Source organism: Dendrobates tinctorius, unplaced genomic scaffold, assembly GCF_039654945.1.
Source record: "Dendrobates tinctorius isolate UK_male_01 unplaced genomic scaffold, ASM3965494v1 ptg000290l, whole genome shotgun sequence".
Lineage (NCBI taxonomy): Eukaryota > Metazoa > Chordata > Amphibia > Anura > Dendrobatidae > Dendrobates > Dendrobates tinctorius.
The window spans coordinates 6,065,131-6,091,939 of record NW_027361957.1 but is presented as its reverse complement, the minus strand read 5'-3'; the positions used below and the strand labels follow the sequence as shown (position 1 = coordinate 6,091,939).

General features: G+C 44.1%; 1 protein-coding gene across 1 annotated transcript in view; it reads left to right on the top strand.

The window, feature by feature from the left end:
• Nucleotides 1-26,809, top strand: part of CSRP2 (cysteine and glycine rich protein 2) — a 70,823-nt gene that overhangs the window by 14,377 nt on the left and 29,637 nt on the right. The window contains exon 2 of the mRNA XM_073560021.1: nt 20,102-20,220. Within this exon, the coding sequence (XP_073416122.1) occupies nt 20,109-20,220 (112 nt within the window). The 5' untranslated portion in view covers nt 20,102-20,108. The remainder of the gene's footprint in view (nt 1-20,101; nt 20,221-26,809) is intronic.

The window sequence follows — 26,809 nt, the reverse complement described above, 5'->3', positions numbered from 1 at the left end:
TGGTCTGGTCATTAAGGTCAAAATAGGCTTGGGCATGAAGGGGGTTAATGTTGATGAATATGGCTTACAACCAATGAAAACCGAAAATACATTATCTCAGTAAATTAGAGTTAAAACACCTGCTATAAGACTTCCTAAGCTTTTAAAAAGGTCCCTTAGTCTGTTTCTGTAGGCTCCACAATAATGGGGAAGACTGCTGACTTGACATATGTCCACAAGACTGTCATTGACACACTCCTCAAGGAGGGTAAGCCACAAAATGTCATTGCTAAAGAAGCTGGCTGTTCAGAGTGCTGTATCCAAGCATATTAATGGAAAGTTGAGTGGAATGAAAGTGTGGTAGAAAAAGAATCACAAGCAACAGGAATAACTACAGCCTTGAAAGGATTGCTGCTGGAGATGCAGATTTGCAGTCTGTACAAAAAGCTGGCCTCTTCGCATGAGACATTATGCAAAGAGTGAGAAAGTCATCAGGGAAGAACAACCATCCTTGATGTAAGAAATTTAGGGCCTAATCCAACAGGAGATAAAAATCCTCCCTGGCTGCTTATTTTCAGCCGGCACCCTCTCCCAGTGTCCCTCTAGAAGCTAAAAGGAGGAAGCTTAATTAAGAGGAAAGGGATGGTGACTCTCAGGATGAAACTTCGATCCCAAATGAACCTCTTGAAGAAGGCAAATTAATCCTGGACCCAGAGGTCTCCCAACAGGAAAGATATTTCTCCTCAGGGGATATAGCGGAACTCCGCACGGCAGTAAATAGGACCATGGAGATTGAGGAGAAGACTGCCCCGATGGTACAGGAAGAAATGTTCGGGGGTCTCCGTACTAGGAAGAAGCAGGTATTTCCCATTCATAAAAACATCTGGGACCTGATCCTAGAAGAGTGGTAATCCCCAGAAAAGAGGCTGACCATTCTAGCGGAGATGGACAGGTTCCCTGTGGACGACGAGACGGCATCATGCTGGTCAAATTCCAAAGGTTGACATCCAGATTGCTCGGGTAGCTAAAAAGTCTGCACTAGCATTTGAGGATGCCTCTCAGTTGAAAGACCCTCTGGAATGAAAGATGGATGGGCTATTGAGGAAATCATGGGAAAGCCTGGCATCTTTACTGAAGCCCAAGGCCGTATCTACCTGTGTGGCCCGATCAATGTACTGATGGCTGGGGCAGCTGGAGCAACACCTGTCCACAGGTACTCCCAGAGAGGACATCCTAACTTCTCTGCCTCTCCTCCAGAAGACAACAGGGTTCCTAGAAGATGCCTCTGCAGAATCTGTGAGAGTGACCGCAAGATTGTCAGGATTGTCAATCTCTGAGATGAGCACTCTGGCTTCAAAAATGAAGCTATGTTCTATCCCCTTCAAAGGGAAATGTATGTTTGGTCCTGCCCTTGATGAGCTGTTACAGAAGGCTTTGGACGAAAAGACCTTACCAGAACCTAGGAATACTAGGAAAAGATTCTTTCTCGTCTCCAGCAAGTGCATACGCTTCAGTGTAATGGGAAGGGCAAGTCGGGTTGCTGGAACTACCTGAAAGGGGGAAAACACAAATCTTTTTATTCCCCACTCTGAGACAAAAGAAGCCATGACGCCAACATTGTAGGAGGTCGCATCTGACTTCCTTCCACAATGGCACAAGATCTGTTCAGATCAATGGACTCTAACATCAGTCAGGGAAGGAACAAAGAGTTTGCTTCATATCCTCCAGAAACGATAGACAGCCCTACTCTCCTCTCCAGAGCTATAATGCGCCTTGATACCGGATGTAAAAAACCTATTATCCACAAAGGTAGTCTCACTAGTCCCGGAAATGGAAAAAAACGGGACATTACTCAAACCTGTTCCACATAAAGAAACCAAACGGGTCCCATCAAGTTATATTCAATCTGAAACCCCTGAATCAATATGTAGCATACAGAAGACTCGAGAAGGAATCGGTCAAGTCAGCAGTACCTCTGGGCAGGATTTCGTCATGGCGACAGTAGACCTACAGGATGCATATTATCACATCTTGATCCATCCAACTTATCAGAGATTCTTAAGATTCACAATTGCTCAGGGAGAGCACACAGGCCATTATCAGTTTAATATCCTTCAATTCGGTCTATCGGTCCCACGGATCATCACAAACATCATGTCCAGAGGTCATGGCATACATCAGAGGTCAGCCCATATCCATAGTTCCATACCTTGACCTCTTGTTGGTGGCTCCTTCAGTACCCATGCTACAGGAACATTACAGATGACCCAGATCTTATTGCCTCTAGGCTGGATAGTGAACCTGAAAAAATCAGATATGGTTCGTGCAACAACAGACATTCTTAGGAGTCCTACTAGACTCACACAGCCAAACATCTTTCTTACCCAAACAAAAGCAGATCTTGTTCAAAGATAAAGATACTACCGACCAAGAAAGTGGTGTCATTAAGATGGGCCATGTCTGTTCTAGGATCTGACGTCCTGCATCCAGATGGTAACATGGGCACAAGCATACACCAGAACGCTTCTGACGCACACCCTGGCAAACTGGGACGGATCCCCAGAATTCTTGGACATGAAGATCCGGATGCTGCCACTTGTAAAGATCTCGTTGACATTGTGGCTAAAAACAGAACTTGAGCAGGGGGGTTTCCTGGACGCAAAACCCGACTATCACTATAAAACTTGATGCCAGCGGGAAAGGGTGGGGCACCATGGTATACTAACATATATTCCAGAGATGCTGGTCAGACAAGATAAGCTGACGATCCTCAAACTTCAAAGAACTGAAGGTCGTTAGAGGAGGTCCTCAAGACCGCAGTAATCCTAGTCCATGATACCCATGTCAAAGTATACGTAGACAACATAACAGTTGCCTCCCTTCATCAAGGAAGTACAAGGCACGAGGACCTGAAGGCAATATCAGCCAGAATATTCTTGTGGTCTGAAGAACATCTCTTCCTGTCCACTCTGCACATAAAGGCCGATTTTATTTATTTATTTATTTATTTATTTTTTCTCTCCCCCCCCCCCCCTCTCCCAGAACAGAAAATCATCCAGGGGAATGGAGTCTAGATCTTGAGGTCTTTCAGATACTGACCAGAAGGTGGGGCCATTCAGAGGTATATCTACTTAAAAGTGGATCAATAATTTATTCGCTAAATCCAGCCGATCCCTGCTTAGGTGTAGATATGTTATCCCACCCATGGGCATTCAGATTGGCCTATACCTTACCTCTGTTACCAATCCTACCAAGGGTTCTACAAAAGATAAGAGTGGAAAATGTCAAGGTAATCTTGATAGCACCATTCCGGCCTAAAAGAAGCTTGTTCGGGACCCTTGCCAACCTCAGGATATAAGAGCCAGTAGAGCTACCCCCGATCAGAAACCTCCTCCACCAGGGGTCAATATTTCATCCGGATCCCGAGAGGTTACATCTGAAGGCCTGGCTTCTGAGTTCTCTATCCTCATTAGGACGTTGCATAACAGCCGAAAGGCAGTAACAAACTCTATATACCAAAAGATATGGAAGACCTTTTATCTCATGGAGTGCACCCGAATGACCTAACCCGCACCAGCCGAACTTAGCTTGAATCTTGGCTTTTCTGCAAGAAGGGCTAGAAAATGGTCTCAGACCTAGCATCTTCAAAGTCCAGGTGGTGGCCCTAAGGTCATATTTTGACCAGACGTTAGCCGACCACCAATGTATTAGAAGGTTTGACAGCAGCATCTCGCATACGTCTAAGAGCTACGAACGTAGTTCTGTCATGAGACCTCATTGTGGTCTTGAAGAAGATCACACTACCAACTATCGAGCCCTTATGTATAGATGGAAAGCAGCCTTCTTTGTAGCAATAACTACAGCCAGTAGAGTGGGCGAATTACAAGCTCTCTCGATCAACAAACCCTATATGAAGATCTTGCAGGACTGACTGACTTCTGCGATTGGATCCGTCATTTCTTCCCAAAGTCGTCTGAGTTTCACAAGTCTCAGGAGAATTCTTCCCTCCTATCAAGAGCCTGGAAATAAGGAAGAACAGTTCCACACTTTGGATGTTTGGAGAATGGTACTCCATTACCTTCAGATGATGGAAAAAAAGGACCAAAATCTGTATATTTTACTCATTTATATAGCGCCATTAATTCCACGGCGCTCTACATATGTTATTTGCACTGACTCATAATCTATATTCCCTATCAGTATGTCTTTGTTCACTTTTGAGTTCAAAATAAAGTGAAGAAGACTTCAGATCCACGATCGCCAACTGGATCAAGAGAGCAATCTTGGAGGCATATCATGTCCAAGGCCTTCCACCGCCAGAGAAATTAACAGCTCATTCTACCAGCGCAACATGTTTCCTGGTCCAAGAAAGGCAGTGCTTCCATCAAGCAGATATACAGAGCTGCTACCTGTTCCTCAATCCGTACTTTCTCCAAGCATTTCAGGCTAGACCTGATGTCAGAGGACTTAGCCTTTGGGAGAAAAGTCCTCAGCTATAGTCCCTCCCTAAAAATCACTCTTGGGTACTGCTCCAGGTGTGCTGTCGTGGGGCGGTTACTAGAGAAAATAGAATTGGACTTAACGGTAAGTCGGTTTCTAGTAACCCACCACGACAGCATTGGTAATCCCTCCCTTTGCTTAATTTTCGTTCTTTAAAGTGACTATAATTTGAAGCATTCCTTCTCCTGTGGTCCTTTTTTATAATAACACTGAGGAGGAGGATGTGGGAGGGGTTATTTAACCTCTTTGGCATTTCCTCTCTATTAGGAAAGGGGTAACATCCTCTAGGTGTGGCGTCTTGGTGAGTTACTAGAAAACGAATTACCGGTATGTCTAACGTATTTTTCGGACTATAAGACGCACCCCAAATTTTGGGGTGAAAATAGCAGAAATTTTTTTTTTTTTTTTTTTGATGGGGGTTCGACTTATTGTCCGAATTTAAGGGTATCTTACCTGAGGGCTGGCAGTGGTACAGCAGGGTCACAGGAGGTATGGTTCCTTCCTCAGGATAAGTTCGGTATCGGCGATGCTGATGTTCGGTGTGGGCTGTGGGGGCAGTGCATCTTGGCAGGGTCTCTTCCTGCTAAGGTGGGCAACGCCACGGTCTGGTGTCCACGGGGGTTGCTGCAGAGGTGCGGTGGGTGGTACGTTGTGCACCTGAGCAGGGTCCCTTCCTCAGGTGGGTTGACGCTGCTGCCTGGGGTCCAAGGTCAGCAGCAAAGCCGGGTTAACCGGTGGCGGCAGCTATCCTCCTAAGGCCGCGCTTGTGCAGACTGAGTTCTCTGCTTCCCGGCCGAGATCTCAATCTGCGAACTCGGCTTCAGGAAAATGGCTGCCGCGATCTCAGTCTGCGCACTGAAGCCCCGGGAAGCAGATAACTCAATCTGCGAAAGCACGGCCTTAGGAAGATGGCCACCGAGAAACCCGTGATTCAGCTGGCTCTGCTCTGTGGACACTGGGCCGCGGCGTCACCTCACCTGAGGAAAGGACCCTGCTGTACCGCCCACCGCACCTCTGCCGCCGCAAATCCCCCCCCCCCTGGTAAACCTGCATTCGCACTATAAGACGCACCCCCACCCCATTTTCCTCACGGAAGTGCGTCTTATAGTCTGAAAAATACGGTAATTCTACTTTTTTCCCTTAATTTTAACTAGGAGACAAAATGGTATTGAAAACAAAAATAAGCTGCTTGGACATCAGTGGGATATCTTATTTTGTTAATGTTCTTGGTCATTGTCCTTTTTTTTTTTTTTTTTTGGCTCCCATATTGAGGCAGCTATGCAGATTATTGTGGTGTTTGTATAGTATATTGTTTATAGCTGTTTTAAAGTCTGCTGTGCATTTTCCTTGCAGATGTTACTGACATGGCAGTTCTACTTGAGTTGGAGTTAGTCATATTTAAAACAAATCAATTTTCCCTGATCTCCATCAGCTGCTGTTTAGTAAATCGGCCAAACGCTTATATAAAAGAAAAGGAATGTTAATCTGGGAAAAAATGCCTGCTTGCCAGAAATTATACGTGAAGAACTATGGATTGAGTTTCCAACAATTTTTGCATTGGGTTAACCCCTTCCTGACATCAGACGTACTATCCCGTCTATGGGACCCGGGCCCCTATGCCCATGGACGGGATAGTACGTCTCAGCGATAAGCGGCGCCCACGTGGTGAGCGCCGCTGATCGCGGCCGGGTGTCAGCTATCTCAGCTGACACACCTGACACCCGGCACAATGTGTCAGGGGCGGTCACGGACCGCCCCCAACAAGTTAACCCCTTGCACACCGCGATCAAACATGATCGCGGTGGACTGGGGGTTAAAGGGAAGCATCGGCAGGGAGGGGGCTCCCTCCATGCTTCCCTGAGCCCCCCCACGGCAGCGCAATGTGCAGCGCTGCTGCGGGGGGGCTCCTTCCCTGCAGGCCCCCGAATCTAAGATCGTGACGGGGGCCTGCAGGGAGCCGGCTTCCTGAGTGCCTGCAAAGCGCAGGCATGAGGAAGTCTGCAGCAGTGCCTGTGAAAGATCGCTGATCTGTCACAGTGATCTGTGATGTGACAGATCAGCGATCTGTCACAGGACAGTGATGTCCCACCTGGGACTATGTAATAAAGTTAAAAAAAAAGTGTTTAAAATAATTTTAAAAAAATTCCGCCAATAAAATCCACTTTTTGGAAATAAAAAAAAGTACACATTAGGTATTGCCGCGTCCGTAACGACCTGCCCTATAAAACTGTCCCATTAGTTAACCCCTTTAGCGAACCCCTTAAAAAATAAAAAACGAAGCAAAAAATTATTTATCATACCGCCAAACAAAAAGTGCAATAACGCGCGATCAAAAAGACGCATATAAATATCCATGGTACCGCTGAAAACGTCATCTTGTCCCGCAAAAAATGAGTCGCCACACAGCATCATCAGCGAAAAAAAGTTATAGCTCGCAGAATAAAGCTATGCAAAAATTATTTTTTTATATAAAATAGTTTTCATTGCATAAAACCAACAAAACATAAAAAAAATCTAAATGAGGTATCGCTGTAACCGTACTTACCCGAAGAATAAAACCGCTTTATCAATTTTCCGCACGCGGAACAGTGTAAACGCACCCCCCCCCCAAAAGAAATTCATGAAACGCTCGTTTTTGTTCATTCTGCGTCACAAAAATCGGAATAAACAGCGATCAAAAAATGTCACGTGCCCGAAAATGGTACCAATAAAAACGTCAACTCGTCCCGCAAAAAATAAGACCTCACATGACTCGGTGGGTCAAAATATGGAAAAATTATAGCTCTCAATATGTGGTGATGCAAAAACTATTTTTACAATAAAAAGCGTCTTTTAGCGTATGACAGCTGCCAAATATAAAAACCGCCATAAATGGTAAATCAAACCCCCTGTTATCACCCCCTTAGTTAGGGAAAAATAATAAAATTAAAAGAATGTATTTATTTCCATTTTCCCGTTAGGGCTGAGATTAGGGTTAGGGGTGTGTTGGCGTTAGGGTTGAAGTTAGAATTGGGGATTTCCACTGTTTGGGCACATCAGGGGCTCTCCAAATGCAACATGGCGTCTGATCTCAATTCCAGCCAATTCTGAGTTGAAAAAGTCAAATGGTGCTCCTTCCCTTCCAAGCTCTGCCATGCGCCCAAACAGTGTTTTACCCCCACATGTAGGATATCAGCCTACTCAGGACAAATTGCAAAACAACTTTTGGGGTCCAATTTCTCCTGTTACCCTTAGGAAAATAAAACATTGGGGACAAAAAGATCATCATTTTTGTGGAAAAAAAATGATTTTTTTTTATTTTCACGCCCGGGCGTTATAAACTTCTGTGAAGCACTTGGGGTTTCAAAGTGCTCACCACACATCTAGATAAGTTCCATGGGGGGTCTAGTGTCCAAAATGGGGTCACTTGTGGGGAGTTTCAATAGTTTAAGTACATCAGGGGCTCTCCAAAGGCAACATGACACCCGCAGACCAATCAATCAAAGTCTGCATTCCAAAACGTCACTACTTCCCTTACGAGCCCCGACATGTGCCTATACAGTAGTTTTCTCCCACATATGGGGTATCAGCGTACTCAGGACAAATTGGACAACAGCTTTTGGGGTCCAATTTCTCCTGGTACCCTTGGGAAAATAAAAAAATTGGGGACTAAAAGATCATGTTTGTGGGAAAAAATACAAATTTTTTATTTTCACGCCCGGGCGTTATAAACTTCTGTGAAGCACTGGAGGGGTCAAAGTGCTCACCACACATCTAGATAAGTTCCTTGGGGGGTCTAGTTTCCAAAATGGGGTCATTTGTGGGGGGTTTCCACTGTTTTGGTACATCAGGGGTTTTCCAATCGCGACATGGTGTCCGATCTCAATTCCAGCCAAAAACGTCAAATGGCGCTGCTTCCCTTCCGAGCTCTGCCATGCGTCCAAATAGTGGTTTACCCCCACATGTGGGGTATCAGCGTACTCAGGACAAATTGCACAATAACTTTTAGGGACCTGTTACCCTTGGAAAAATAAAAAATTGGGGGTGAAAAGATCATTTTTATGGAAAAAATGATTTTTTAATTGTACCGCTGTACGTTATAAACTTCTGTGAAGCCCTTGTGGGTTCAAAGTTCTCACCACATATCTAGATAAGTTCCTTGGGGGTCTAGTTTCCAAAATGGGGTCACTTGTGGGGGTTTCCACTGTTTAGGTACATCAGGGGCTCTCCAAACGTGACATGGCGTCCGATCTGAATTCCAACCAATTTTGCATTGAAAAAGTCAAACGACACTCCTTCCCTTTTGAGCTCTGCCATGCGCCGAAACAGTGGTTCCCCCCCCCCCCACATATCAGGTATCAGCGTACTCAGGACAAATTACACACTAACTACTGCAGTCCAATTTCTCCTGTTACCCTTGGTAAAAAAAAAAAAAAAAAATTGAACCTGAAGTATTTTTTTGTGAAAAAGTTTGATGTCCTTTTTTTTTTTTTTTTTATTTAAATATTCAAAAAAATTCCTGTGATGCACCTAAAGGGTTAATAAACTTCTTGAATGTGGTTTTGAGCACCTTAAGGGGTTCAGTTTTTAGAATGGTGTCACTTTTGGGTATTTTCTATCATATAGACCCCTCAAAGTGGCTTCAAATATGATGTGGTCCGTAAAAATAAAATGGTGTTGCAAAAATGAGAAATCGCTGGTCAATTTTTAACCCTTATAACTTCCTAACAAAAAAAAATTTTGGTTCCAAAATTGTGCTGATGTAAAGTAAACATGTGGGATATGTTAGTTATCAAGTTTTTTGTGTGCCGTATCTCTGTGATTTAAGGGCATAAAAATTCAAAGTTGGAAAATTGCGAAATTTTCAAAATTTTCACCAAATTTCCGTTTTTTTCACAAACGCAAGTTATATGAAAATTTTACCACTAACATGAAGTACAATATGTCACGAGAAAACAATGTCAGAATCACCGGGATCCATGGAAGCGTTCCAGAGTTATTACCTCATAAAGGGACAGTGGTCAGAATTGTAAAAATTGGCCCGGTCATGAAGGGGTTAAGATCCTTCAAGGTTTGTGTGTATGATGCACTTAAAAATCGTACTAATGTGAAATATATACCTGACTCGCAGGTTGGCACCTGGTCCCTGTGCCTTTTATATAAGATCAGTACTAGGACTGGTTTATCACATTGCATTGGAAAATCTCATAGACCTCCATTCACCAGACAGGACCTTATAAGGTGGCAGTTGTCTCTTTGGATTTATAGAGACTGTCACTTGCATTGCTTAGTTACATTTACATGTTACCTGTTAAACAAATGAGGTAACCTAACATTAGTGCTTCCAGTATTGCAACAGTGGAACTAATATATGACCTAATTGTGGCCTGAGGTTTTTCGTTGTTCCTCCTTTAATCCTCTGGAATCTTGGTTTTACCCATTTTGAGTTAAAAAAAAAAAAAAAAAAGTCTGCTGCAGAAGAAAGATGCACTGAATGTTGCCTGTAGGTTTAGTGCCCCTTTTAAAAGTCCTACTGGTAACATCCACTTCTTGGCTTTCCACATATAAAGGCTTTCATAGGTGCCTTGATGGTCTTCATGATGTATTTTTCTATTTAATCTAACCAGAACTCTTTAAATTCATAACTTGTAAATTGCACTATGACCAGTTCAAACCCCTTGAACTTGATAAAACCATACATAATGTGGAAACTGCAGTGTGATCTGCATCTTACCAGACACCTATAAACCCAGTTTCTCCTTTAAGTTTTGTGGCTTTCGTCCACCTTACATAATATTCCAGTATTTTTAGATTTCATTTTATGTATACCATGTCTTTATTCCTATGAGAATAACCTGCAGCTCTATGCAGAGATTGTCATTGAACACATTGATTCGCACACACCCTAGGTTAACCTTACGGTGTGTTTTTGGAGCAAACCTGGAGTACATGAAGGAAACCAAGAGAGCATGCAGGAATGAAGATTGACACCCACTTCTCTTTTTCTATCGTGGTAATAACCGGACACTTTTCAAACATGATGTGTGTTCTTAGACTCGGTCTGGTAGAATGAAGCTGAAAGGAAAGATTTTTTATTTATTTTTTTTAGATGCCTGCATGATTAAGTTGATGAGCATAATGGATGAGGTGTGAAACCGCAGCGGTTCTGCACAAAAGAATTGACATGCTGCGGATTGTAAACTGCAGCAAAACCGCATGGAAAAATCCACAGCATGTGCACTGCGTGTGTTGTTTTTTTTTTTTTTTTTTACATAGGAAATAAAGTTACTGTACAACGCTGCAAAATCTGCTGCGGACCCACAGAGCCCAAACCGCTGCGGATCCTCAGTGATGGCATTGTTTCCAGACATACACTCACTGTCAGAAATTCCTTGTCCCTAAGTTTATATTGTTCCAACTGAAAAAAAAGTCGCCCACAACATTGGCTATCCTTACGGGGCTTTTGTAAATGTGGCCAAACTCCTTGTAAAACAGATAAATAACGGATCACCACGCAAATTATTTATCTAACTTAGCAATTTTACAGGAGTTGGCACAGAACCTGTTTACACCAGCTGCATCTGAGTTTCATTGTATTTCCTTTCTCGAGTAGGCAAGCGCTAGTGTGTATACATAATTATTTATCATTTTTCCTTGTAAAACATGTTTGTCAAACTCCATTTTTTTTTTCATGTGCCAATGTTTCAAAAACATAACCTCAAAGGGTTTTTAAATTGCAATACTGAATATAGTTTACATAATTGAGTGTCGTAATTGCAATTTAAAATATGTAGGATCCACAATTGGGAAACTGAAAAATAGAATCCATGAACATTTACATGACCTTGAACAACCTACCAACCAAAATATTTCTAACCCTTTTTTTTTTAACAAGTGTCTCAAAAGACTAGCTCTTCAGTTTATTCCATTGAACACATTCATACGTGTACGTGGAGGTGAAAAAAAAAATCGCTATGAAATGGAAGCATTCTGGATATATCTCTTCAATACACACGTTCCTGCAGGATTGAATTGAAAACGGGAAAAATAAAAATCTATTGAAACAAAACGGGAAATCTTGTTACATTATTGATTTTTAACTCAAAAAAAATCAAATGTATACAAATATGCATCATGTTTTTTCATGTGGTTTTAAATACCGTATATACTCACGTATAAGCCGAGATATTCAGCCCATTTTTTGGGGCTGAAAGTCCCCCTTCTCGGCTTATACGCGAGTCATATACCAGGGGTTGGCCGGGTGGGGGTGTAGGAGATCATACTCACCTCTCCTAGCATGTCTCTTGCAGCCCCCCGTGCTTATTCCATCTTCTCCGCACTGCTTTCAGCGGCCACGTGGTGCCGCTCATTACATATGCGCATATGTAATGAGCGGCACCACGTGACCGCTGAAAGCAGGAAGAACAGCCCTGAGAAGATGTAATAAGCACGGGGGCTGCAAGAGACATGCTAGGAGAGGTGAGTATAGAGGAGGGAGCCATATTCACCTGTCCCCGTTCCACCGCTGCGCGTCGCTCTGCTGTCTTACTTCCTCTGGCAGTGACGGTCAGGTCAGAGGGCGCCATGACGTAGTTAGCAAGTGCCCTCTGCCTGAACAGTCACTGTGCAGAGCCGGCAACGCTGAGGAGCAGCAGCTGCAGCGGCAGGGACAAGGTGAGTATATAGGTTTTGTTTGTTTTTTTTTTGTATAGTTTTTAATTGAGGCAGCAGCAGCATTATAAGGGGCCACTAATAACAGTGCCTCATTGTAAGGGGCCGCTCACTGTGCAGCATTATAAGGGGCCACTAATAACAGTGCATCATTGTAAGGGGCCGCTCACTGTGCAGCATTATAAGGGATCACTAATAACTGTGCATCATTGTAAGGGGCTGCTCACTGTGCAGCATTAAAAGGGGCCACTAATAACTGTGCCTCCATTGTAAGGGGCCGCTCACTGTGCAGCATTATAAGGGGCCACTAATAACTGTGCATCATTATAAGGGACAACTAATAACTGCAGCATTATAAGGGGCCACTAATAACTGTGCATCATTGAAAGGGGCCGCTCACTGTGCAGCATTATAAGGGGCCGCTAATAACTGTGCATCATTGTAGGGGGCCACTAATAACTGTGCATCATTGAAAGGGGCCGCTCACTGTGCAACGTAAGGGGCCACTAATAACTGTGCATCTTTGAAAGGGGCCGCTCACTGCAACATAAGGGGCCGCTAATAACTGTGCATCATTGTAAGGGGCCACTAATAACTGTGCATCATTGAAAGGGGCCGCTCACTGTGCAGCATTATAAGGGGCCGCTAATAACTGTGCAGCATTATAAGGGGCCACTAATAACTGTGCCTCATTGTAAGGGGCCGCTCACTGTGCAGCATTATAAGGGGCCACTAATAACTGTGCATCATTGTAAGGGGCCGCTCACTGTGCAGCATTATAAGGGATCACTAATAACTGTGCATCATTGTAAGGGGCCGCTCACTGTGCAGCATTATAAGGGATCACTAATAACTGTGCATCATTGTAAGGGGCTGCTCACTGTGCAGCATTAAAAGGGGCCACTAATAACTGTGCCTCATTGTAAGGGGCCGCTCACTGTGCAGCATTATAAGGGGCCACTAATAACTGTGCCTCATTGTAAGGGGCCGCTCACTGTGCAGCATTATAAGGGGCCACTAATAACTGTGCATCATTGTAAGGGGCCGCTCACTGTGCAGCATTATAAAGGATCACTAATAACTGTGCCTCCATTGTAAGGGGCCACTAATAACTGTGCAGCATTATAAGGGGCCACTAATAACTGTGCATCATTATAAGGGACAACTAATAACTGCAGCATTATAAGGGGCCACTAATAACTGTGCATCATTGAAAGGGGCCGCTCACTGTGCAGCATTATAAGGGGCCGCTAATAACTGTGCATCATTGTAAGGGGCCACTAGTAACTGTGCATCATTGAAAGGGGCCGCTCACTGTGCAACGTAAGGGGCCACTAATAACTGTGCATCATTGAAAGGGGCCGCTCACTGCAACATAAGGGGCCGCTAATAACTGTGCATCATTGTAAGGGGCCACTAATAACTGTGCATCATTGAAAGGGGCCGCTCACTGTGCAACATTATAAGGGGCCGCTAATAACTGTGCAGCATTATAAGGGGCCACTAATAACTGTGCATCATTGTAAGGGGCTGCTCACTGTGCAGCATTATAAGGGGCCACTAATAACTGTGCAGCATTGTAAGGCGCCGCTCATTGTGCAGCATTATAAGGGCAGTAGCTTCGGCATTTTCCACCCTAGGCTTATACGCGAGTCAATAAGTTTTCCCAGTTTTTTGTGACAAAATTAGGGGGTCGGCTTATACACGAGTATATACGGTATTTATTTTTATGCATGTAATTTCCCCCATCATCTTCATTTAATCTGTCATTTTTTTTTTTTTCTCCCCCCCCCCCCCCCCCCCCCAATTTCTAATTTCACATGCATTTTTCTTCAGTCCTCACGTTTCCCTATTTAAGCTCATCAACTTACTCATGCAGGCATCTTTAATAAAAAAAAAAAAAAAAAAAAAAATTTCGTTCTAGCTTCATTCTATCAGACCAAGTCCAAGAAAATACATGTTTGAAATGCATCTGGTTATTACCATGATTGATACCCACTTATTTTTAAATTTTGGCTCTTCACAACAATGCCTCTCATTTTATTGTATGGTAATTAAAGATTTACTTTTTACCGGATCTTATTGGAACTGGATTTTATTTTTTTTTACCTTCATTCTTGCGTTGGCGGAGACGGAATCCTGTGCTCCACTTGTGGACTGTGAAGTCCTTTATAAGGGTGAGCTGAATTCACTATACTTTTTACTACCTAAAGAGCAATACAAACTCTGCCGATGCCCCAAGGCATTGCTGCAAGGCATCAATCCTAACAATTGAATTAGTGTGAGCATTCTGTAGCAGAAAGCCAATGACTATTGCAGGAAAATCTTTCCACATTTAGTGTATACCAAATATGTATATCCTCCTCTGCTGCTGGCAGTCTGACCAATGCAGAGCCCAACTTCAATAGCGTGGAGATGGAGCATGCACGCTTTCACTCAAAAGTGCTGCTAGCAAAGCGCTGTACTGTGTTTGGACTCAACGCGATCAAGGAGAAATTTCTACTGCAGGGCTGGTTCACACTGTTTAGCCACAACACTGTTTTAGGCTATGTGCACACATTGTGGATTTGTTGCGTTTCCGCAGCGTTTTTCCGCACAGAAATGCTCCAAAAACGCAATGGATTACTTAAGCAATGTTAATCAATGACATTCCTTAGTTTGTGTGCACATGCTGCTGAAATTTCCGTCCTTATTTGCAGCGTTCTATTTTCCACAGCCTGTCCGTTTTTGTTTTTTGTTTTGTTTTTTTTTTTTTGCGGATCTGCAGCGTTTTTCACCCATTGACTTCAATTGAGTCAGTCAAATCAGCAGCAAAATTGCAGGTGTAAGAAGGTTTGCAGATTTGCTACCAAAAACGCTGCAGAAATGTCAGAAGGAGAATGTATGGGCGTGTCTGCGTGTGTACCCATGCGACGAACAGTCCATAGTGATTGTACTTGGGCGTCGTCTGATGGGACTACTACTCCCATCCGGCTATGTCTGCTGTCACATATAACAGACTGCATGAGCCGATGATGGGAGAATAGTCCCATCATCCAGCACCTGAGTTCAATTGTAAAAAAAAAATACATATTCACATGCAATAAACATACTCACCGAACACCTAATCCCCGACGCCTGTGTCTCCTGCTAACAATCAAAAATAATAAACCCAACATATAATCCCTGTCCGCCGTAGTCCATTTAATACCGAGTGTCCCATGTCGAGGTCACCCAGCTGCCGGCGATACACACTGCGGGAGCGATTACCTCCTATCAGTGTATCGTCGAACGCCGGGTAGAGCGGTCACATCTCTCGATGTGACTGTTCTATGCGTGAGATTGCCGTGGGACACTCGGTATTAAATGGACTACGTCGGATAGGATAGTATTATATGTTATATTTTATTTTTGTTGCAGGAGACGAGGGAGTCGGGGATTAGGCATTCAGTAAGTATGGTTAATTAAGATTCAATAGAGGATTCTGAGTGATAATTTGAAATAAAGGACTTTATTCTGGCTCTGTTTATTTACCATGTAACTATAGGATTAGTAATGGATAGGTGTCTTATAGACGCTTCTCCATTGCTAACCTGTGGGCTTGATGTCACCTGACAATACAAAGGTGACATCAACCCCACAAATGTGAACCCCACTTGCCATTGCTACAGGGCAAGTGGGAAGAGCAAGGCTAAGTGCCAGAATTGGTGCATCTATAAGATGCACCATTTCTGGGGCAGCTGAGAGCTGATGTTTTTTGCCTGGGGGGGCCAATATGCATTGCCCCTTCCCAGGCTATTAATATCAGCCCACAGCTGTTTAGCCTTTGCTGGTTTGATTTTTTTTTTTTTTTTTTTTTTTTTTTTTTTTTTTTTTTGTTAGGGGGATCCCATGTCAATTTTTTTTTTTTTTTTTTTCTGGGGTTCCCCTGTAAACTAGCCAGTAAAGGCTAAGCAAACATCTGTAAGCTGATATTAATAGTCTGGGAACCTTTATGGCTATTGGCTCCTTCCCAAAATATCAACCTCAGCCATCGGCTCTCCCTCTGCTGGTTATGAAAATTATGCGGGAGTGCATGCAGTTTTTTATTTTTTAAATAGATATTGCGTTTCACTCAAGATTTCTGACAGCTGCTGTTTAGCTACAGCATATGTAGGTTAATTATGTTAATTCGCCTACATAGGTGTTTGTCTTTAACTCTTTATGCACCGTTTTATTAATGAGGGTATCTTGCTGACACCTGTTCGTTACTAAACCTTGGGCTTGGTGTTACATTATATATGTATATTCACTTACACTTGTTTTGTATGTGTAAACATTATATTTGAACATGGTAAGTAATGATATGATGGTCTTCAATGGAGAATGTAAAAAAGAGGTTTTTGGTGGAAGGAGGTCGTCTCCATCCCTGCCAGTGTTCTGTTAAACGACATCTAACCCGAGCTATTCAATCCAGTCTAAGCTCTTTCTCAATGACTTTTTTTTTTTTTTTTTTTAAATTTATAGGGAACTAGGTTAATGTGTTACTGTATTTTATTAACGACAAATAGTGATAATCAGTGCTAGTGAGGAAGACTGCTTTGAGTGGCAGGCAGGCTCACTTAAAGAATTTCCAAGCTAACAGTCCAAAGAAAGTAATAAAATAATATGCGTAAGAGTTGTAAAGATCTTAACCTGTTACCACATGCCAGGGTAGAGCCAGAAAAAACTCAGCACATGCATGGTTGGAAAGTACTAGATAAGACATAATCTTAATCTCTGGTAATATGCTTGGTAAAGGAGTATTTTTGACAAACCAAATTTGTCCGGGTTGTTCTTGCTCATTGTGATGTACAGTCTTATGCTAAACTTTTACTCAGGAATGGGGAAAAGGCTTCAGAGTAAGAATGCTTTAACAAGTGTTAACAACTTTTATCAATTAACAAAATTTTGAAGTGAATAAACCAAATCAATATTTGTGACCACCATTTTGCCTTCAAAACAGCATCAATTCTACTATCTATTTTATAGCATTATAGTCAGGTGTATGAGTAACCAGTTGTATCAAACATGATTTTCCTATGGAGGTTAAAACCGTTACTAAATTAACTTAAATATCTATGTAGGAAGCTTAAAGGGAATCTGTCGCCCTTTTTTCGGACTATCAGCTGCCGGCATTGACATCAGGGGCTTATCTACAGCAGGGGTCCGCGGCCCAGCACCGGGCCGCTGCAGTGCCCTTGCCGGTCCGCGGACACAAGGGGAGCCAGGGGCGGTCAGTGGCGTAGCGGGGGCTGGGGCAGCGCGCAGCAGTTCTTAGACTGCTCTCAAGTGTAGCGGCGGCCAGGGAGCGATCAAAGCAGCTCCGCTGCCTGCAAGAGGGAATAGCAGGAGCGGAGCTGCAAGGACCCGTCCAGCTTCCTGCCCGCTGCCCGCGCTTCCTGTCTCTGACACAGAGAGGAGCGCGGCCGCTGCTGTGTCAGAGCGAGGAAGCGCGGGCGATGCTGCGGACAGGTGAGAGGTGGTGTCTGTGTGTATGTATAATGTGTGTGTGTGTCTGTGTGTGTGTAGGTTAGCCTGGCCCTGGAGGAGATGGGGACATGAGGAGAAGACCGTGATGGGGAGAGAAGGCCATGATGGGGGTAATGGGAGAAGGCAATGATGGGGTGATGGGATGAAGGCAATGATGGGAGTGATGGAGAGACGGCAGTGATGGGGTGAAGGCAATGATGGGGTGATGGAGCAGGCAAGGATGGGGTGATGGAGCACTCATTCAAAACCTATGGTGAGTTGAGTCACATTATAAATTTTATTTAATTATAAGTATGCACTGCTAAACTACAACTGCGTCCATAGCCCCGCCCCCTTATGACCAAAGCCCCGCCCCTGCCACACCTCCATCCCCACCCTGCCGGGCCATGGAAGAATGGTCTTGCTTAAAACCGGTCCCTGGTGCAAAAAAGGTTGGGGACCACTGATCTACAGCATTCTGTAATGCTGTAGATAAGCCCCCGATGTAACCTGAAAGATAAGAAAAACATGTTAATTATACTCACCAGAGGGGGCGGTCCGGTTCGGCACCTCCCATCTTCATACAATGCCGTCCCTCTTCTTCCCTTCCTGTCGTGGCTCCGGAGCAGGTGCACTGCTCTGCCCTGTTGAGGGCAGTGCAGAATACTGCAGTGCGCAGGCGCCAGACCTCTTCCGACGCCTGCGCACTGCAGGTCTCTGCTCTGCCCTCAACAGGGCAGAGCAGTGGGCCGGAGCCACAACAGGGAAGAAGAGGACGGCATCATATGAAGATGGAAGGCACTGGACCGCGACACCCATCGGACCGGACTGCCCCCTCCGATGAGCATAATCTAACGTGTTTTTCTTATCTTTAAGGTTACATCGGGGGCTTATCTACAGCATTACAGAATGCTGTAGATAAGCCCCTGATGTCAATGCTGGCAGCTGATAGTCCAAAAAAGGGTGACAGACCCTTTAAAACTGGGTGAACAGACAAAGTCTGTTACGAAGGCAAGGTTGTAGAAGATTCTCATGTCACGTATCAAACACCATGGCAAGACTAACAGCAACGAGACACAAGTTAGTTATATCCATCAGGTAGGCCTCGTCCAGGCAAAGATTTCAAATGATACTGGGGTTTTAAGATATTCTATTCAACCTTTTCTGAAAAAACACCAAGAAATGGCAATGTTGAGAACCACTGAAACCTAGTGACTCAACTGTGCATGAAAACGAATGAACTTGGGTAGTGAAAACTGCAGGTGTTTTGAACTGACAAGACAAAATGTGAAATATTCAGTTGTAATACAAGGCAGTTTGTTTGCCGAAGAGCTGTATGAGGGGTGCAATGAGCCATCTGCAGGTAAGTGAATCGTAGTGGAGGTTGCTTCCAAGTTTGTGGCTGCCTTTCAGCAAATGGAGTTGGGGATTTGATCAGATTTAATGGAGTCCTCAATGCTGTCAGAAATACAGGCAGATACATATCCATTGGGCAGGTGTCTGTCTCCACATTTATTCAACAATAGGACGACCCCGAACATAGACCAAATATCATTAATATCATTACTAACTATTTTTAACATAAAAAAGGTGCCTGGAGTGATGAAAGGGCTCTTACAGAGCCCTGATCTCAACAATAATAATAAATTTTATATAGCGCCGACATATTCCGCAGTACTTTACATTTCAGAGGGGACTTATTAAATCTTTCTTGGATTTTTATAAAGAGGTAAGGATTTGTATAAACCTAATTCTACAGGAAATTTGTAATTAGTGTTCCAAGATGTTTGGAACAACCTCCCTACTGAGTTCTTTCAAAACTTCTGCAAGTGTACCTAGAATAATTGATGCTTTATTGCTGTTTTGAAGGCAAAAGGTGGGCACACCAAACAAATTTTATTTACATTTCTCTTTTGTTCAGCCACTTTGAATTTTATTTGATAAACTATAAAAGGGGTTGTCCACAACTCGGTCAACCCCTTTTTAATCCATGTTCCCCCAATAGAATTATGCCTCCAATGTCAGCACAGGCTCTCCCGGGATTTTTGTGACTTCAGCCATAGAAAGCGTGACAAATTAGTTTCCAAAAATATCGCCATATCTGAATTTACAATATTTGTGCCGTTTTTGTTCTCTTTATACTGAATTTGTTTCACGATCAGTTCCAAACATATTCGCTCAACTCTAGTCCCATTGACTCCAATGATCAGCTGTGTTCGGCGAATATTGCTAATATTCGCCGGTGATCGTAATCTGATCGGTTTGCTGCTGGGATCACGTGACAGCCAGTAGACAGAGGTGAGTATAAGGTGGTGTTTTACTGGCAGGAAACTTAAAGATTGTCAAGGGATTGTTAGAGTAGTGGACGATCCCTTTGAAACTTCTATCTCTTAACACTTCTATTCTTACTTTTCAGCATTATACCTGCCTAAAACTTTTGATCATTACTGTATATTTAATGCACTTGATTGCTTGGTTTTTACATAAATTTGTCTTTTTACAGTTACAAGATGCCTAACTGGGGAGGTGGAAACAAATGTGGGGCTTGTGGCTCGACTGTGTACCATGCTGAAGAGGTGCAGTGTGATGGCAAGAGCTATCATAAGTGCTGCTTCCTTTGCAGTAAGTATCTTTATAATCAGCTTTGTGAGTATCTATCTACATGCTATTAATTTACAGGATTTGTTGCTATAGAGTTTTTGACAATTCTGAAGATAAAAGAGCAAAAGGACAAAGTTGTACAATGATTTCTCGAAAAACAATCACACTTTTTTCACTATTCAAGAAGTTTTCAAGATTCTCTTCCCACCATGAATTGTAATGTGTTCCGTGGGCTGCAAAAACAATCAGCCTGTAGGGATTAGGTCTGCTTAAGTGGTGGAATGTGAGACCATTGAGGGTCCATGGCATGTACTCTGCACTGGTAGCACAATTATATTTTGTTTATAATGACTCCAAACTTGTAATTTTCCCACTGAAAAAATGTTGCTGGAAGCATAACGTTCAGTGCTCTTTGCTGACTGCTCGAAAACTGTACACATTTTCCACTTGTTGAATGTCGCCATTATACTGGTCATGGCTCACAACCATAATTGTTGGTTGCTTTTTTCCACTGTCATAAAAATGTAGTTTAATCTATGAAATCCTCCTAACCAGCATGACGGAACTTGCTTAAGTAATGCTGGTGAGCACAAGAAGCTTAACTATGAGCCAAACGTCTAGATCACTCTACAGAGAAGGAAATCTGTTTTATTGAATGTGCAAAATGGGAATTTCTGGGGTCCGACAATTTGTCACTTTCAGCTTACACACGTGGTCAGAATTGTTGGTACCCCTCGTTTACTGACAGAAAAACCCACAATGGTCACAGAAATAACTTTAATCTGACAAAAGTAGTAATAAATCAAAAATCTGTGAAAATGAAATTCAGACATTGCTTTTCAATCATGCTTCCACAGAAATAAAAAAAAAAAAAAAAAATAAAACTGAAATAGGCCTGGACTGAAATAATGGTACCTTTAACTTAGTATTTTGTTGCACAACCAAATGAGGCAATCGCTGCAATCAAACGATTCCTGTAACTGTCAATGAGACTTCTGCACCTCTCGACAGGTATTTTGGCCCACTCCTCAAGAGCAAACTACTCCAGTTGTCACGTGTTTGAAGGCTGCCTTTTCCAGTCGACTCATTTTGGCTCTTTCCAAAGATGCTCAATAGGATTTAGGTCAGGGCTCATAGAAGGCCACTTCAGAATAGTCCAATGTTTTCCTCTTAGCAATTTTGGGTGTTTTTAGCTGTGTGTTTTGGGTCATTATCCTGTTGCGAGACCCGTGACTTGCGATTGACACCAAGCTTTCTGACACTGGGCAGCACATTTCTCTCTAGAATCCCTTGTTAGTCTTAAGATTTAATTGTACCCTGCACAGATTCTAGACACCCCGTGCCAGATGCAGCAATGCAGTCCCAGAATATAACAGAGCCTCCTCTATGTTTCACAGTAGGGACAGTGTTCTTTTCTCGATATGTTTCATTTTTCCGTCTTGTGAACATAGATTTGATTTGCCTTGCCAAAAAGTTACCTTTTACTCTTCGCCACGACAGCACCCACTGGAGGTATCGGATCCGCCCATTTGGAACAGGAAACCCTACAGGAAAGATAAAAGGGGCGGTCCGCCTTTCCTCCTCAGTTTTGGTTTCCTGTTCCAAATGGAGCAGGATCCTGCAGGATCTTACCTGGGCCATGCATCCGCCTGTGCGGTCTCCTCGGGAACGGCAGGGGCTGCGGTCCGGAGGCAGCGTCGGGGGAGACTCCGTTTGACGGCTCCCCCCTCGTCTGGTGGCATAGTGGTAATGGCCGGGTCCGGGGAGGGCCGCCCGGTCTTACCAGGGAGATTTCCCCCCCCCCCCCCATTCCCATCGGTGGGGGTATAGCGTGGATGGTGAGGCCATGTGCGCGCGAGCCGCGTGTGTTAATAGCGGTGGCGCGGGAGCAGGCCGGCGCCCGACGCTCCCATACCCCGGAAGTAATGGTTGAACTTCCGGGGTAAGATGGCGATGACGCGGCGCATGCGCCCTGTGACAGGGCGACTTCCGGGGCAACGATACAGATAAAAACAGCGCTGCAGCGCTGCAACATTGGAACATGTCGTCCCCCGCAGAGTCGCAAACCCCAGCAGGGGATTCAGCTGGGGGCAACTCCACCAGGGACCGCAGCACCAGGACGGAGACTGCCCGCAGGAGCGAGGCAGCAGAAACCCGATCCAAACCGTCTCAGCCATCTGAACCGGTATTAAGCTTCACTGGGTGAGTGTGCAAAGCATATGCTCTACCTATTAAGCTAACCTCCTCTCCTCCCCCCCCCCCTCCCCCCTCTCTTTACCTTTGACCTCCCGTTTCAGTCAAAGAAAAAAGGAAAAACAAAACATAATGCACATTCTTTATGTTCAGAGCCTCTCCCTGACTCCTACCCCAAAAAACTCTGCAAACAATGCATGAAAGAGACCAGGCAGGGGCCGACGATATCTTCTCAGGATATCCGAGCCATAATTAGGGAGGAAATACAAGCCATCAACCGCGCCAGCACTCCCGCAGAGTCCAGGCATAGAAAACAGGTTATTGTCAGTTCAGAGTCAGAGGAAGAACAGGGGTTAAACTCAGGCTCCGCATCCACGTCCTCATCATCATCCTCGGAGGCGGAAGGACGCGCATGTTTTCCTCTGGACAGCGTAGATAACCTGGTAAAAGCGGTTAGGAATACTATGGGGTGTGAAGAGGAAAGGGGAGCCCAGACCGCGCAGGACATTATGTTTGCGGGATTGGCAGAAAAAAAGAGGAGATCATTTCCAGTAATACCGGCAATTAAAGATCTCATCAAAAGGGAATGGGAAAAACACGACCAGAGGGGTTTTCTCCCATCCGCTTCAAAACGGAAGTACCCGTTCACTGATGAAGATCTATTAAAATGGTCTAAAATACCAAAGGTGGACGCTGTCATATCCTCCACTTCCAAACAAACCTCGATCCCGGTCGAGGACGCAGGATTGTTAGCAGACCCATTGGACCGAAAGGCTGAATCCTCGCTCAAAAGGTCCTGGGAGTCCACCACCGGGGTATTCAAACCCGCAATAGCCAGCACATGTACTGCTAGGTCAATGCTGGTATGGCTAGATCAATTAGACCAGCAGATTGAGCAAAGAGTGTCAAGGGAGAAACTGCGTGCAGCCATCCCGTTGATAAGAGGGGCAGCTGCCTTTATGGCAGACGCGTCAGCGGACACCCTAAGACTTGCAGCAAGGTCGGCAGCCCTGGTGAATAACGCCAGACGCGCGCTTTGGATAAAAAGCTGGAAAGGGGATGCACAATCAAAATCCAAAATTAGTGCAACCCCATGCGAGGGTGAGTTCCTCTTCGGAAAAGCCTTAGACGAAATTCTCGCCAAGGCAAAAGAAAGGAAAAAGGCCTTCAGTGATTCTCCCATTCCGTTTTATAGGAAAACCTTTAAAAGACGGCCATTCGGGAGAAGAAGACAATCGGACAGAACGAGATGGGCCACGAAAGACGAAAAGCAGAAGGGTACCATCTTCAGAGGGCCAACATATAGGAGAGAAAAAAATTAAAAGTTTAGACCCACCGGTTGGGGGCAGATTAAAATTTTTTTTTACCAAATGGGAACAAATTACGTTAAACCCATGGATTTTGAATATAATCAAGGAAGGAATAAAGATTGAATTCCTTCGAATCCCCTATGAGTTCTTTGTTATAACTCGCCTTAATTCCTCACTTCAGCAAAAGGCTCTCGAAGACGAGATTCGAGTCCTGCTAGCTAAAAAAGTTTTAGTTGACGTCCCTGAGGAACAACAGGGTAGAGGCTTTTACTCTCCCCTGTTTTTGGTGTCTAAACCAGACGGTACATTTAGAACCATTATTAATTTAAAGAAGCTAAATTCATTTATAAAAAATTATAAGTTCAAAATGGAATCGATTAGATCCACTATAAAGCTTCTTTTCCCAAATTGCGTAATGGCAGGGATTGATTTAAAAGATGCTTATTATCATCTCCCTATACACAACAGATTCCAGAAATACCTAAGAGTCGCAGTGGAAGTCGAGGGCAGGATTCGTCATTTCCAATACGCGGCCATGCCCTTCGGGCTTTCCACGGCACCAAGAATATTTACCAAGGTGATGGCAGAAGTGATGGCCTACCGTCGCCAAAAGGACACACTAATTGTACCATATCTAGACGACTTCCTAGTAATTGGGAATTCAGTCAAACAATGTACTGAACGCGTGACTGACGCAGTCTCCTCTTTTCAGAGCCTTGGCTGGATCATCAATATCCAAAAGTCCAGACTCGATCCGCAATCTCTCCAGACATTTCTAGGATTTCAACTAGATTCCTTGACCCAGAGATGTCTACTACCCCAGGTAAAAATCATCCTCACAAAACAAAAGATACAAGCAGCTATAGATAAACCACGTGTATCCTTAAGAGGAGCAATGTCACTATTAGGATCACTAAATTCTTGCACCCCGGCAGTCCGGTGGGCCCAGTACCATGTCCGTACACTACAACACCAGATCCTCCAGGAGGATAAGCGACATAGTGGTCGTTTACAGAGCAAAATAACCCTGTCACAAGAAGTCTTGACTTCCCTAGAGTGGTGGTTAGACGATGACCATTTATGTTCAGGAGTCCCATGGGTTATAGTTCCATCCTGTATTGTAACCACCGATGCCAGTCCCCAGGGCTGGGGAGCCCACATGGAGAATGGGTTTTATCAGGGAAGGTGGAGTAAAGAGGAATGTGATTACTCATCTAATTTAAAAGAACTGACTGCAGTGTTCTATGCTCTATACAACTTCCTTCCGCAGCTCCAACAGAAGCATGTAAGGATCCTGTCGGACAATACCACCACAGTGGCATATATAAACAGACAAGGAGGAACTCGATCAGAGACTCTGATGTCTTCAGCGGCAAAAATTTTAAACTTAGCAGAAAACTATTTTTTGTCCCTCTCGGCCCTTCATATAAGAGGCGAGAGCAATCAAAAGGCAGACTTCCTAAGCCGTCACACTCTACGACAAGGAGAGTGGTGCCTCAATCGGAAGGTCTTCAGGGACATAGTAGCCGCATGGGGACAACCCGAGGTGGATCTTTTTGCCACAAGGGAGAACAGGCAGATAAAAACCTTTGCCTCCCTATCTCCGTCAGATCACCCAAACATACTGGACGCCTTTCTAGTTCCATGGAATTTCAACCTAGCGTATGCGTTCCCTCCATTGATCCTCCTACCTCAAGTAATTCGGAAGATCAGAGACGACAAAGCAAGAATAATCTTAATAGCACCGTTCTGGCCAAAAAGACCGTGGTTTTCGTGGCTGCAGATTATGTCGATAACAGATCCTTGGGTCCTTCCGACTGCCAATCTACTCTCCCAAGGCCCCTTTTTCCACCCTCAAGTGCTCAGCTTGCACTTGACGGCGTGGAATTTGAGAGGCAGTTATTGAGGACAAGAGGATTCTCGGAGTCCTTAATTGCTACACTACTACAAAGTAGAAAACAGTCCACGACCCAGATTTACATTAGAATATGGAAAAAATTTCTTCAATTCCATACAGTACCTCATACAACAGAAGTTCCGATAATCCCAATCTTGGAATTTCTGCAGAAGGGGAAAGACTTAGGCTTAGCAGTAAATACACTGAAAGTACAAATATCGGCATTAGGAGCACTATATGGCCATAATATAGCAGGCAACAAATGGATAACTCGTTTTATTACAGCATGTGAACGAATAACTCCAATCCACATACCCTCCGTCCCTACATGGGATCTAAATCTGGTCTTAGACGCCCTAACGGTAGACCCCTTTGAGCCGATCGACACAATACCCTTCAAATACTTAGCACTTAAAATGGCCCTCTTAGTATCACTAACCTCAGCTAGAAGAGTGGGTGATATTCAGGCCTTGTCAATAGATCCACCCTTTTTTCAAGAATACCAAGACAGATTGGTATTAAAACCAGACCCTGCCTACCTGCCAAAAGTGGCAACAAAATATCATAGATCTCAGGAGATACTCCTCCCAACCTTCTATAAAAATCCCTCTACTCCGGAAGAGCAGAGGTTCCATACTCTGGACGTCAAAAGAACTGTCCTAAAATGTATTGAGAGGTCCAACAGTTGGAGGCAGAGTAGGGCCCTATTTGTTTCATTTCAGGGCTGTAAGAAGGGGTATGGAGTCACGAAGAGCACCATTTCCCGGTGGATCAGAGAGGCCATTCGTTTAGCCTACTCCGCAAAAAACGAAGATCCTCCAGGGAACATCAGGGCGCATTCCACCAGGGCAATGGCAACCTCTTGGGCGGAAAAGGGAGATGTTCCGATTGAAACTATATGTAAGGCGGCAGTTTGGTCATCCCCTTCTACCTTCTATAACCACTACAGACTTGATCTTTCATCAACCTCTGACTTAAGCTTTGGCAGGACTATCCTTGGCACGGTGGTCCCACCCAGGTGATGGTCTCTGGAATCTCTCCAGTGGGTGCTGTCGTGGCGAAGAGTAAAAAGCCGGATTACTTACCGGTAATGCTCTTTTAATGAGTCCACGGCAGCACCCGTTCACTTCCCCCCCTAAAGATATCAATAGTTAAAGTATTACCAAATAATGGATAAGAAAGATGTTAAAATAAGAGAACATTGCCTAAT